Raw genomic sequence first — 14,404 nt, 5'->3', positions numbered from 1 at the left:
GCGTATTTGAGGCCCGGTTGAGCGACGACTATCAACAACCGACCAAGCAATCGATCAATCGAACCAACTGAATCATCTTGTCAAAATTTTTATCGGTATGTAGAGACACAATCCAACGGGGCTTTCATGGCCAATAAAACTAGTCTGCTACATCTCATATGTTGGATTGATTGGATAGGATGCGTCGCTGGGTAAACGCTCGTAGGCGCCGGGGCTCAATGACCAACAACGACATAACCTCAACTCAAAACCCTCGACCGGGCATCGGAGAGAAAGATCCGATGGTGGCGAAGGCTGTGACTCTCAGAGGAAAGCGATGAGGCTCTGGGTGGTCAAGACACGCCAATTGAACAATGCCAATCAATTAGATCACTGCAGTGAGCACTTGAATATAGCCTGGTCATGTCACAGGCATGCTATTTCCTCCTCTTCTTTCCCATCCCACGCTTGATATTTCTCGGACAGTTGCACTCGATATACCTGCCTCCTGAACCCGTCGTTGCTCAACCCAGAAAGTGAAAATGACCAGGATATATACGCGTCCTGAAATCCTCCTTCTGATCTTCTTGGCAGGCGCAGTGAAGCTTGACGGAGTCAAGGTCATCCTCAACTTCTTGTCTACTGCTGTCCTATCCATCATCGTTGGATGGATATTGATCAGAAATGTTCCGGTACAGGCATTTCAATGGCTGAAAGGGAAGGCCAGTAACTTGTGCTGGCACTTTGTCTCTCAGCGCTCAGACGCTTGGAGACATTTTCTGACGCTTCTCAGAGATAAATGGGAAGCTATAAGAGCACGGACGGTTGAATTTGCTGCAAAAGTCCGTCCACTGGTGGTGGCTGTCATGAAAGAGGTCCAGGAAGCCACCTTGGAACTCTTTGGCTTTATGGTGGCTGCATTCAGGGTTATCAAGCAATGGTTTACCTGCGAGCAACATACTAGCCACGATCATGATGAACAGGCGCGAAGTATGTTCCTCCCTCTAACTTCAGTTTGATGATATGGTTCCTCATCCTCACAGATGCTTGGTGCAAACGTGTCGTCCTCGTTGTGACAGTAAATTCGGGCAGGTCCTACAAGGCAATCAAGGATGCCATAGGGATTGAAAGCGACTTTCCCAGGAATTACCGGAACAGAAACCAGACTGGGTCACTTCCAGAACCACCCGGATTTATGCGTCATTTTGCCGTTTGCTTGGTGCCAGAGGCGGTTTGGATGGATGGAACAACGGACCTGCTGCAGAAATTCCAACATGGATCATTTTTCGAGCTCGTCGGTCCCAACATAACTGGCGAGGAAGGTGGTGGTGTCTGCTGGGGAGAGGAAAAGGTCCGGAGCATAGATGGGATCGTTGAAATCGGGTTGGTCACTTACGACAATGAAGCAATAATGGAGTCGTGTAAGTCAACACCCCGCCCCTCTGACCTTCAGGCCACCTACCAGAGCTGATCAGACCGGAGCGATTAGTCTATAAGCCCCTGCAAGCAGTATGGGGAAGATACGACCCGATCTGGTGGAACTGTTCTGACTTCACCATCCGACTTGCTTGTATGATCCTGCCAGACCCTGATGAAAAGGACATCCTGCGACGACTGCTGCTTTTCGTGTGCGCGTCTCGTCTACAGACCCTCGAGTTTGCCATTGATGAATCGCACAAGAGAATATTCCTGTCAAGCTGGACCGCTGCCGCGGCATCATGGGTTGGCGGTGCTGGATCTGCTCTCTTGACGGGAGCGTTCCCTGCCGTGTTTCCAATTGCGTTCTTGGGGTCCTGTGGTTCTTTTGTGGGATCTGGAATTGCGGGGTGGTGGCGCGTTAGTCGCGTTGGTGCCAAAGAATATCCTAAATGGAAAGCACGGTCAAATGAGTTGGAGCAGCGGTTTCCCCAGCTTCGGGGGTTGGTTGGGGAGTGATTGACTTACAGTCTTCCCTAATGATAACCGCTAGGAATTAGGAGGTATGGAGTCAAAGGAAAAGGAAAAGGTAAAGAATGCTAGCAGACTGCAACAAGACACATTCTCGTTAATACTCTTTCATGCAATGAAGACATCATTCAAGTGTATCAGCGAGCCAGTCCCCAAGACTGAATTATGAGAAGTCGCTCTAAGAACGATAGTGATCACAACGGGCCCCAATGGCCAAGAAGGCAGCAGAAAGTAGAGAGGAGCCCCAATCACCTGACGCATACGAGTCAGTCAGACATACGAGTGAACAAGCCGAATACTCCATTGTTGAACAAATATGCAACGGACAGAATTCCGCAGGAAAGTAAGCTACCTGACAAATCCACAAGTCTGAACCCCATCTAGCTAATACTATATCTGTAACAAGATCTTTACCGTCGGTAAATGACGAACTCCTATAGTACTACGTAGTAGAGGTGCACTAGGATCGAATAGATATTGGATCCATCCACACCATTTGACCCCATAAGAATCCTGAGACAAGCCGTTTAATATCCACTCCCCACCGGTACTACTTAATACCTTATCCCCATTCGTTCAACGTACAGCTTACCTGAAGTGGTATAGATAAGTGCTTACCTTACTCTAAATGGTATGGATAACGGTCCTTCATAACTAACCGGTGCGAGGTGTAAGATGGTCAAAGGGCCTTGAATCCTTTCGGTTGTATTGTCTGTCTGTTCGAACTCGGATCCTTCCTGCAGGTATCTTTGTCAGGACCTTCTTATTTTTCTTTTTCCCTTCTAGCCAAGGGATCAGACGAAGGTACGAATTGAATCAATTGCATGCCACGACTCTACTAGTTCCAGCCAAGTGGTCAGAATAAGACCAGTCAAGTAAGAAGATAGTAAGCTGACAGCTGACGATCCGATCCGATCAGCTCACCCGGTACACACGACCCCAACCACCCTACAATGTGAGAGAAGAATAAAAATAATCATGACATACTTACGCGCACGCACACGACACTAGTGAGTTTATAGTAATTTTTTCATTCATTATCATTTAGATCATCTATTCTAGGATATTATGGTTATGTTTGGTGATGGTGGTGGTGCGTGTGTGTTTCCACCCCTGTCTCAGACAAGAGGTAAAACCCGCTTGCTAGCTAACTAGGCACGTACCGGTAATAAAAAAACACCCTTGCACAGCCTCGTCCGGTGCCAGGGCAGTGCAACTCAACTCAAACTCATCACACCCTTACCGAAGCCAATACCCCCGTCGAATAGAAAGATACAGGGCCTGTTCCTCACGGACAGATGGCACCGGCTGGTTCGCCTTTCGACTGCCGATACAGGTGTGCACGCCTACTCGTTCGCGTCCGATATCTCCGATGGCCGGTCGCTCCATGGCCACTGGGGCATCGCGCTCGTCCGCTGGTAGGGCACCTGCTCCACCACGGGTGAGATTCATGCTCTGTAAGCCGGGCAGGCGTAGCGACGGGTCGAAATTGATCAGCACGATCGCCTGATGTCCGGTCCCTTCCAGGCCATCCTGATCAACCGAGTACACGAGGGACCGTTCGTCGGCGGCTGCCTGAACGGGGCCACAGCGCTTCGATGGGCAGAGCAGCTGAGTTAATTCCCGCGGGGCGTTGTCGGGAGGCCACAGACGGACCCCGCGTGAGGCGTAGCGTTCTTCGCTGTGCTCAATCGGCTGGCCATCTGCATCGCTGAGTTCGGGACGGAAGAGCAGGCCGGGTTCGCCTTCGTCCCCGTTCTCGTCAATGGGACATTTGCGTTTGCGTGATACCGTGCGCACACGGAGTCGGTCATGCGGGATGAAGCTGCCGGGCGTGTCCGGGGAGGGGTCATTGACCAGATCGACAAACGTCGAAGCGGAGAGGTTGTAGCTGCGGAACTTGGTTTTGGCAAGAATGTAGTCATGTCGTTGGGCCGGTTCCGCACCGTGTGCGTATTCCTGGTGGAAATGTCGGCGTAGACGCTTACGCGGGGGTTCGTAATTGGGTTTGCTGGTGGAGTCGAGGGTTCTGGTGAGAGGTTCGTCAGGGAGGGTGACGGGCGTTGCGTTGGGTGTGGAATCCAAGCCTTGCTGTTTAACCTGAGTGGCTTCGGCTGGGGACGGCAAAGGCTGCATGTAATATGTGCGTGCATTTTCACTCCGACCATCGCGCCATTCCCGGCGGCATTCGAGAATCATCAGTCGCTTGGTTGCCTCATCCTGACGCAGCGTGAGATCTGACCAGGTGTCATTGATCGGGCCTTCACGATGCTGACGACGCCAAGTACGGTTGGGTGTGATGAATCGTTTGGCAGCGTTAGATTTGGGGGGAATGCAAAGCCACACGTAGTACGAAGTCCAATCGACTTCCTCCGCTTCAAAGTCCACGAGTGTAGACACTGCGTAGAGATGGTCCTGATGAACTTCAAAGCATACGGTCTGACCAATCTCGCTGCCGGCGAAGTTTTCCAGCACGGTTGGCTTTTCCGTCAGGTGCTGGCTTATCTTGAGATCCGCACAATGAATCGCCCATTGTGAATAGCCACGATCACCCACTGCGGTGTGCGTCCCATAGTATAGATAAGAGCCATTGTGTCGAACGAATAATCGTCGTGTGTGTTGGAGCCTTGTCAGGAGACGTAGCCGACCACATTTCTTGTTGTTCACTTTGCGGCGCATGTCCACTACCAGAAGCCAAGCTTCAGGCCTGTCTACAAACTCCACTGTGAATGCCAGAACCCAGTTACTGTAGTACATGAGGCAGACCTGGAACGTATCTGTCTGTGGGTTGCACCCTTGGATGGCCCGGGATAGAACATTGTGGATGTTCAGCACCTGCTCAACTTGGCCGGCACCGTGCACATCTAGGACGCGGATTTCATCGTTGTAGATGTAGCTGAGACAGCCTTCACTGTAGATGAAGGAGCTCGCATAAGCCAAAATGGAAGCAGAGTACGGCTGTGCCGTTGCGACTGATTCCTTGATGTCGAATAGGCGCCCAAGAGCTCTGCGATATCCAGTCTTGGCCTGGTCTGCCTCTTGTCCTTCCTTTGTGTGTAGTAAATCATTCTAGAACAGTCAGGACAAACCCCAATTCACAAACACTGCGGTGCCACTTACTTGAATCGTTTTACGCGCAATTGATTCATTTTGCACCAAATGATTTAATGCTCGGTTAACGCGGCTAAGATGAATGAGGTCGTGACAGTCGAGGGTAGAGGCCACTTGGTAGAATACATCATAAGGGATGCAGTCCAAATTTCTGACCATTCCAGATGTGACCATGGCGAATGGCAGAGCTGCGCACCATATATGGAGAGCGGAGGAGAAGGAGGAGGAAGAGGGAAAGGATGCGCGCACTGCCACACCGCACTTATACCATCGACGAGACACCAATATGGGTGAGAATATGAGAATCGATAGGAATAATGGCGCAGATGAGCCCACGTATGGTTAAACACAACGTCAGTCGATCAGTGAGATGTTAGTGCCCGAACGTGAATGTTGGTACTTGTATTCACTGTTGATCGGAGACGGCGAGATAGTATACAGAGAGTGTTGGTAGGTAATACAGCGATCCACATTGAGCAAAAAAGAGAAATAAGGTTTAGTGGGACAACACTTTAGACAACAAACAGCAATGCACTGGACACATGGACGCGACTGGATAGGGGAGCTGTTGAACAGCTGCCATGGTTTAACTAGTAGCCTTCATGATGCGGCTCTGTTGTCCCAGAGTAAGCTTTACATGGGATACGCCGGAGGGGCGAAAGAATGGAAGAAAAGTGGGATATTGGGTCCGAGAAGCAATATCATTGGCCTAAGGGACGCGGGAGCATACTGGGAGGCAGGAGAAGGAATGGATCACTCATAAGCCTAGCTATTCCGTAGGAGATAGTCCAAGCGGCACAGTGCGACAGTCCGCGAGACAAGGCATCAGCAGCGACTCACTTCCAGCTAGCTTGACGAGGAGAGGGGCGGTCAAGCGGTAAACCCAAAACGGGGAGTGATGAGACGATTAGTTTTGGAAATGGGGGAGGGAGAGCCTCAGAGTGGGAATGAAAGTTCTTCTTCGGCGCGTTAGACTACCAGGGGACAACCTGGGCAAGGCTGCATTCGAGTGAGCCGTGCGACTGACTGACTTACTTGACTGCCACTGTTTAGGCAGTGGCATTTGTTACTGCTACCACCACTACCACCACTACCACTCACTTCCTACTATTACTACTTCTACCAGCTGGTCCCACGCTAATTTTAGCAATGACCGACCGTAGAAACGGCACACCTCTTTTTGCCCCCCTTCGGAGTTGGCAATCGGACCAGACTCTCAAGAGAGGCCAAGCCAGACAGGCAGTAACAAAAACAAAACAAAAAACAAAAACCAAAATAGAAAACAAAAAATAGTTGGAGGCTCAACTGCCCAGCCGGATGGAGACGCAGCCGTGGCCAAGGCGTAGTAATAATCAAAGGAACCCTGATGATTGAAGGGGATTGGAAGGCGAAAGAAGTTACGCAAGGGAGGCGGCGGGCTGGAAGTGACTGGGGACGACTGGGGACTACTAACGGAGTACTAGCTGTGTACTACTACTTACTAGACTAACTGGTTTTGGGTAAAATGCCATCATCCCATCGGACCTGCGCGGCTGCCATCATTCGCAGCCTCAAAAGCCTCCATCTCAAGTCACCTGCGGAGCCGCGTGCCTCCCATCTCCCGATCGCCCAACCCGGTCACGGAATTCCCTTCTTCGGTGGGTTAGGAATCTCAACACGAAACCTTGAGCTAAATTAGTCTGCAAAGAGGAGGCTGAAATATGAAGGCTGAAATGAAACATCCCCCCTCTCAAATCAAATGGCAAAGACCCAACGGTGGCGAGTCGCAACGCTTTGCGGCTGAATCGGTTTATTAATTGATGCCTCAGGCTGATTACCCCCGTGAGGCTGCGGTGATATCTAATCATTCTCTCAAACTAGTGCGGCCCCTTCCTTCCATTACCCCGTCGGCAACCACCGGTGGGTATATCGCGCATAGGGGCCATTGGTCATCTTGGTCGGGTGATAACCGTATTTCGGAGCTACGTCAGGGTCATCCTGCATTTCCGTACGAAGATCCTTCACTCATCAGCAAACTCCTGATCCTCCTCCCATCCCACTTTGCGATGATCAGAGCGTCAATTGTCTCTCCAATGGCCGTTGTCATACTGGGAGCAGGCTCCCGGTGCTATTCTGGTGATAAGGCCGGGGCATCCCGTGGCATGCATCAACCCCGCTTGCACTGCCTCGAATCTGCGTAACAGGCCCGGATAGCCTGAAACAGGTACCGAGCACTCTCAAGGGAGAACGCACGGAGCCCTGAGCTGCACGTTTGGACCACATCAAACAAGCAGGGAATGATTGTGTTCTGGACCCTTGATGGGTAAGCACTTGTGGTCGAGATGATGCGGCAGCACTTGCTTGCTTGCTAACAGCCTTGCCGATTGCCCCAAACGTGCAACAACGCCTGGTCCGTGGCATGTTGTGCTGCCAATAGGATATATGCCGGTCGAGATAAGCACTTGCCATGTTTTTTGTTTTCTCTGTCACTGCGGGGGTGATTGTGATCTATACATTGCTGCCGTCATCGTGGACGATCGCTGCGGCTTATTTTGCAAAGCACAATCTCACGATGCTCGCTGATCGCAAGACTTGACTTGGGGGGCCGAGGGTGCGCATATCGGCCGGCCAAGGGATGGCACAGTGCATGCGGACCTCATGGATCCTGGATCCATGGAAGTCCGGGCGAATGAGGTGAGCATTGCTGCTGCTTGCTCCGTTTGATGACTGTTGTTGTTGCTGTGAAGGGCGCACGCCATGCTGATTGTGGTCAAGCGCCAAGATGCGGTCACGAGAGGCAAGGCTAGCCGATGATCAAGGTGCGGAGTCAAGGTCAGTTAGGCTGAGAGAGAGCAACAGTCAGCGTGTCAATGGGTTGTAGGCCGACCAGGTTATTTAAAGGCTCCGTAGGGGATAGTTTTCCTTGGTCCGATAGTACTGACGTCGGGTTAAGACACCATTTGCCTTGGCGATAGAATTCATTTGGCGGGGCTCGACCTCATGTATCGCTGTTAGGTTTACACACCTAGTGCCCTGTTGAATGCATGATGGCTGAATTGCTTCGACACGGCTAACAGAGCTCCTGGCTCATATTGCTGGGAAAGAGAGCATGCCCCAAGAGACAAGCAGAAGAATAAAAGGGACGCATGTGAGCAGTTCAAAGGTACTCAAGGTTGTGCGGTGCCAAGCTGACTGTACTCTACCCGTGGTGAGGATTGCGTAAACTGGCGACACCAGGATGCCAGGGATATGCAGACTTGACGACTGTCATGTCCGGATGACAGCATCCTCTGGCGTCAGGTGACACCGTCAGAGCATAACTGTGGTAGAGAGATGTATAAAACCATGCTTGTCCAACCACCACGACTCACCGATTAGGATGATCCTGCAGAACTCACTCAAAGACCGACCGAAAGAATCGGTAGAAGTGCAGCCATAGCAGTTGACGATGATGATGACGATGCAAAGATACTTAGTTACTGACTACTTAGTACTCTGCATATCTACTTCACACTAATGCCCCGCGCCACTCCAGTGCCCCAATTTTCGCTCGAATGGATTGGTCACGTTTGCCCAGGTGACCCCAGATCTTCAACGCCCGGTCAAGTTTGCACAGCACATTTGTTGATCGCCCTACCCGCTTGCAAACACTACATAGCCTGGGGGGCAGTGCAGACCTATCAGCAGCGTATGTAGGGAGACACCGCCCAGCATGACCAGCATTGGCGGGCAAACTTGCTGGGCGACATTTCAAGGGGATTGGCTGGTGCCTAAAAGAGGGCTGCAGCGAACATTCCGGAAAGTTGCCCCGAATGGACAAGCGGGGAGGAGCTGGAGGCGGTGGTTCCATGGAAGACGATGAGCTGTGACCGCAGATTCGTCCTGGCGGGTTCCTTATCGGGCCCAGGGCAACGTAAGAGGGCCCATATGATTACTAGGTTTTAGTGTTTCTGCCTTCAGTCACATCAAAATTGTGATGGATCGGCAACGAAACCGACCAGGTGGTTGGTCAGGTGAAACTACCTCAAAAAGATGAAGAAGATGAGGAGAGTGTGGTGACTGTGTGTGCGTGCATCGAGACATCCAGAATAGAGGCTAAGTGTCTTCTGTCATCTCGAGAGCCTCCTGGATATTGTAAGCAGCAGATTACGAGGACTCAAGAAGGGGGCATAAGGAGATGCCGATAAAGCCGAACCCCTCGAATGCCACGACTCCCACAGCCATTTCCAACCTTTCTTTCTGCCCTACGCCTCGTGCACGACCCACACAGCCATCACCGAGCCAATCACTACTCAACACCGGCAGTGGAGAACGGGCCATCAGCCAGCCCTGTGACGGGCCAGGGAATCCAATTCATCCTGCTTTAAATCCCACCCGTTCACCGTTTTTCTCCCCTTCGCTCCCCTTTCCTTTTCTTTTCTTTTCTTGCAATAAAGTCATCCGGGATCCTCGCGTGCTCTTCATATCTCCAGACTAGTCCAGGATTCTGCCCCAAGTTCTTCAGCGTACACCCGGTGGACTGGTTCTCGACAGATCCCCCACTGTTTTCCTACCGAGTCTCTGTATCTCCGCACAAACACACAGACCACCACTTCCCCTCGTCGCTTACTCTGATACCACGCTCGGTCTTCGCTGAAGTTATATTTAATTGCTATTGCGACTCCCCCGCTCACGGCACACTTTCCCTCACCCGTCCCTTCCATCTCCCACGCCGTAATTGATGTACTACCACCACTCCCACCAGGGTTGGTCTGGTGACTACCCTCGGCAACAATCGTGGGGACAACCCCCGCCATCATCCTATCCTTACCCGTAAGCCTTTCAGGAGCACTATGCGCGAATTACCTCCTAACCGGCCTCTCCAGATACTCATCCAATGCGCAATACCAACCTCCGCCAGGCCCCCCTCCAACTTCTCATTACTCACCGCCCCCCGGCCCCCCGCCGTCTCACTACTATCCTCCTCCTGGTAGTTACCCGTCTCCGGCACCTTCCCCTTACTACGGCCAGCACCATACTCCTACGCCACCACCTCAGTCGTCCTCACCTCATCAACGGTCTTATCACAGTAAGAGAGCTCTTCCTTAACAATATGCGACTCACCCCATATTAACTTCATGTAGACCACTCGCCGTCATGGGGTCAGAACCTCCCGCCCCGCCCGCCTCAGGATTCGCAGCACTTTGGCAGGGGCGCCCCATCCAATTACCGCTTCCAGTATTCCAACTGTACCGGTCGGCGTAAAGCCCTCCTAATCGGTATCAATTACATCGGGCAGCCGAACCAGCTGCGCGGTTGTATCAACGATGTTACCAACATGTCGACGTTTTTGAACCAGAAGTACGGATATCGCAGGGAAGACATGGTCATCCTCACGGATGATCAGAAGAACCCGATGAGTATACCGAACAAGGCCAACATCCTGAGGGCTATGCAATGGCTGGTGAAGGACGCGCAGCCCAACGACTCTCTATTTATCCACTTTTCGGGACACGGTGGTCGTACACCCGATCTTGATGGTGACGAGGAAGATGGTACGATGCACCCAAACAACTCCAGAAGACTGTAACTGACATCTCAGGCTACGATGATGTTATCTACCCGCTCGACTACTGCACCGCAGGACATATCGTCGACGATGACATGCACGCCATCATGTAAGTCACCTTTTGTGATCTATTTCCTTGTCGATACTGATGGTTCAGGGTTCGTCCACTACGCCCCGGTGTCCGTCTAACCGCCATTTTTGACTCTTGCCACTCTGGAACCGCCCTCGATCTCCCTTATGTCTATTCCACGCAAGGTATCCTGAAGGAACCCAACCTGGCCAAGGAAGCAGCGATGGACCTATTCAGTGCCATCAACTCCTACGGAAAAGGCGATCTCAGCAGTGTCGCGCAAACTGCTATCGGCTTTTTCAAGAAGGCCGCCAATGGTGACACCGCGCGCCAACGGACCGTCATGACAAAGACCTCGCCCGCCGATGTGGTCATGTTCTCCGGCTCCAAGGACACTCAAACCTCGTAAGCAGCCCTACCTATCCGATTTAACTCTAATTCGCCTACTTACCATTTATCTACAGTGCGGACACATTCCAAGACGGTGAAGCCCGGGGAGCCCTGAGCTGGGCATTCATCAAGACCTTGCAGCAACGACCCAATCAAAGCTACCTGCAATTGCTGAACTCGATTCGCAATGAACTGGAGGGGAAGTATTCGCAGAAGCCGCAGCTGAGCTGCAGTCATCCATTAGGTAGGTGCAATGCATCACTAGTTCCTTCGAGGACGGACATTGACTAACTGATTGCCCGGTAGATACCAATTTGCTTTTTGTGATGTGAGACGATCAAGCAACACGATGCATAGCGAGAGATGATTTATGGTTCATATTTTACATGTGCATATATAATTCCCAAACTATGGAGTTTCGGAATTTTTCATTATTATCATGACAGTACTGAATGAACGAGGTATTACGTATTTACTGTACACAATGAAACCACGGGAATTAAATAACTCCGAACACTATTGATGCGATAAAGTTACTGTGCTCCTTACCTGTCTGAAGTTCAAACACTCCAGCTACGCCACTAACACATACCAAGCCACAATACTCAGACTCAGAAAATAGTTCCTTGGCGGGGTTATGATTGATGGCTGCCACTCATAGAGATATACGAAGACCATCTACATAATCATGGTATTACACTCTTCATCTCTCCAATAATATACCAGCAATGAACAAACATCTATTCACATACCAACCACCCCATGTTGTCCATCAAAGAAATCATAACCCTAACAATTAATAATCCCCCCTAAACCTCAGATCACATACACACACGTACATATCTACTTGGTATATATAAATATCAATATTCCCCATACCCCAACTAATTATTGAATAAACATCAATAATATTACCTAAGAGAAATTAACAGATCGTGACTAAATTATCGATCTAGGGTAGTATATACCCCCTTTTGGGGGGATTTCGGGCACGCCTTGCTTGAGATCTGTCATGTCTGGGGTGCAAATATCTGAGTAAGCGGGTATGAAGTACTCCGCAGGTAGGAGATTAATCTGATAGGTTATATTTGGGGTGCTGTGTTGGTACGTAGTACTTGCTTATTATATACTAAAAGGGGGGAGGGGTGTGTTCTTTGTACTAGTAGTAGTTGTTGGGTTGGGGAATGTGCTGAAGTAGTGGTGGAACATTCTTTGTAAGTGGTTTAAGGATGTGTGTTGTTTTTGTGTTTAAGTGGTGGTGTGCACTAGAGATACTATGTGGTATACTTTATAGGCTCTACAATATATATTTATCATACTATACTAAGTATGTTACAGGAGTAATGAATCAAGCTGAACTTTATGACAGTGTAGTAAGAACTACAGTATTGAAGAGTGGATTAGCTACTAAAGTCAATCACTACTAAGCACTAACCTATATACTACTACAATAATATCAGCCTGCAATATCAATCCCCCAGCTCAACACCCAACCCATACACCTAACTATATTACTATAAGCACTAGCATATTGTGGCAGGGTATCACTCCCCATCATCATCAATGTCTAAGACATTCATGTCTGATTCAGGTATATATAGCAATATACTCTATATTTGGTATCTTTGTATGCATGTATATGCCAGTTGTTGATGTATTGACATACATAGTGCTTCAAGTTGGTTACAGCAGTTGCAGTTGAGTATATTGATTGAATATCCCCTCCCGCCCGGAAATTTATGCATATCTGCCTACTACTTCCAATCTATCAGTACTACTTACTAGTAATATTCAAAAGGTATCGGTCAATTCATCGAGTTACTAGGTACAGGCAGACAATATATATACAGCCTTACAGATGGATAAATAGATAGATACTAGATAAATAGATGATAATGATCAACAATGTAACTATGCCCTTTTACCTGGGAATATTTCCATACAGGGTATTTGAGTATGAAGAATTACAGAGGTAAAATACATACATACATAATGCCAGCAATTTCCGCTCCGGCCCCCCCTGTTTCAGTCTGTTTCTCTTGGCAAAGGGTGTTTGTTCAGTGGGTTGTTGCCATCCGGCTGATGTTCGTCTTACTCAGTGGGAAGGAAGGGTGGGGTCGGGTTTTCCGGGTCCTCATTTCATATAACTACTCTGAACTAACTATCTAGTCTAATTTACGGGATAGGGGAATGTGAAGAATTTGCACGCGCTGGTACCTTAGGTAGTATTTAACTGACTAGTAATTAACTACTATAGGGGCTAGAAAATATCGGAATTATCGGCACGTAGTATCTAGTCTCGACTGCTAATCTATCAGATGCAACTTGGACTCCACTGTATCTGACTCGATATCGTCCGTGGCTGGGCCGGGTGGGGTCCTCTGAGTAAGTAAGGCTGGTGCGTGATCTGCGCTGTTGTATAACGCTAGAAAATCTCAGATGAGATGAGATGATGAGATGGCTGAGCGTTGAGGGGTTTTGTTTGCTGTGTTGGTTGTTGGTTGGACGGAGACTGGGTAGAGGTGATATTGAGGGTAAAAACTTGGTTAGACGATGTAGTACAAACCCACCAAGAATAGCATGCATTTAGATCACGATTGCGGTGAGCTTCTCTCATCAAGATAGATCAATTCTTGCGACAGCGCTGTGCTTGCGGCTGTTGCTGTTTGGTGGAGTACATTGTGCCGGTAAATCTCTGCAATGGTTCCTGTACTTAGCTTGTGGATAAGGGTAATATAATCTCTTGGCTGGCGAGGTAGTATGTTCGTGCGGACTGGACTTGGCTCGCAGGGTCCGACCTTCTCATCTTAGATTCGGTATGCCGTGTCTAGAACGACGGCTCGTAGAATGGTTCGTTTGATAATGCCATGCCTCTGGGTCGTCAAACATGCCCAATTGAAGCTCTAGCTGCCTCGGTAGAGAGGTGCAAGTGGCTGGATGCTGCGGCAGATCATGTATTTCTCGTCTGCAATCTCTCAGAAAGAGAAGCGATGAGTCAAGACAACGGTTACCAATTGTTGCTGCATCATTCACTAGCCTTCAGTGCGCCTGAGGTCTATTGCTGCATTCTTGCCAACAATGAGCATATTGGATCAGACATATTCCAGAGCATCTTCAACCGCAGGATAGAAGAACTAAGTTCACTAGTTAGCCCACAAAAACAATCGGAGCAGTCCGAAATCAATCGCAACCGATGCTTGGTACTGTGCAGTGTGCAATATCAGTGTGACCCATCTGATCCACACAGGCGGGATCGTGGCTAGATCCGAGATTTGTAAACAGCCCGTAGCTCTTGTTGCGACTCGCGAGAGTATGGAGCATGACGGGCCAGGCCAGATCCGAGGTCGGTCACAACCCACAGGACCTAGAAGTAATCTCGC

The 14,404-nt window shown here is 49.7% G+C and overlaps 3 protein-coding genes across 3 annotated transcripts; 2 read left to right on the top strand and 1 right to left on the bottom strand.

The window, feature by feature from the left end:
* Positions 1 to 521: 521 nt before the first annotated feature.
* AtWU_11053 (asparaginase family protein) lies at positions 522 to 1,914 on the top strand (the record flags this gene model as incomplete). The annotated part of the gene is made up of 3 exons (XM_035506155.1): positions 522 to 969; positions 1,023 to 1,400; positions 1,469 to 1,914. 3 exons carry the CDS (start codon positions 522 to 524, stop codon positions 1,912 to 1,914), a joined length of 1,272 nt encoding a protein of 423 aa, XP_035362048.1.
* Positions 1,915 to 3,165: 1,251 nt separating this feature from the next.
* On the bottom strand, positions 3,166 to 5,211 carry fbx15 (F-box domain protein; the record flags this gene model as incomplete). The annotated part of the gene is made up of 2 exons (XM_035506154.1): positions 3,166 to 4,995; positions 5,047 to 5,211. The coding sequence occupies 2 exons, from the start codon at positions 5,209 to 5,211 to the stop codon at positions 3,166 to 3,168; spliced, it is 1,995 nt and encodes a 664-aa protein (XP_035362047.1).
* Positions 5,212 to 9,736: 4,525 nt separating this feature from the next.
* On the top strand, positions 9,737 to 11,356 carry AtWU_11051 (caspase family protein; the record flags this gene model as incomplete). The annotated part of the gene is made up of 7 exons (XM_035506153.1): positions 9,737 to 9,828; positions 9,882 to 10,084; positions 10,140 to 10,550; positions 10,598 to 10,673; positions 10,722 to 11,039; positions 11,099 to 11,268; positions 11,331 to 11,356. 7 exons carry the CDS (start codon positions 9,737 to 9,739, stop codon positions 11,354 to 11,356), a joined length of 1,296 nt encoding a protein of 431 aa, XP_035362046.1.
* Positions 11,357 to 14,404: the final 3,048 nt, after the last annotated feature.

Source organism: Aspergillus tubingensis (assembly GCF_013340325.1).
Source record: "Aspergillus tubingensis WU-2223L DNA, scaffold_15, whole genome shotgun sequence".
Lineage (NCBI taxonomy): Eukaryota > Fungi > Ascomycota > Eurotiomycetes > Eurotiales > Aspergillaceae > Aspergillus > Aspergillus tubingensis.
The sequence above is the reverse complement of the archived record's forward strand: the minus strand, read 5'-3'. Positions and strand labels throughout refer to the sequence as shown.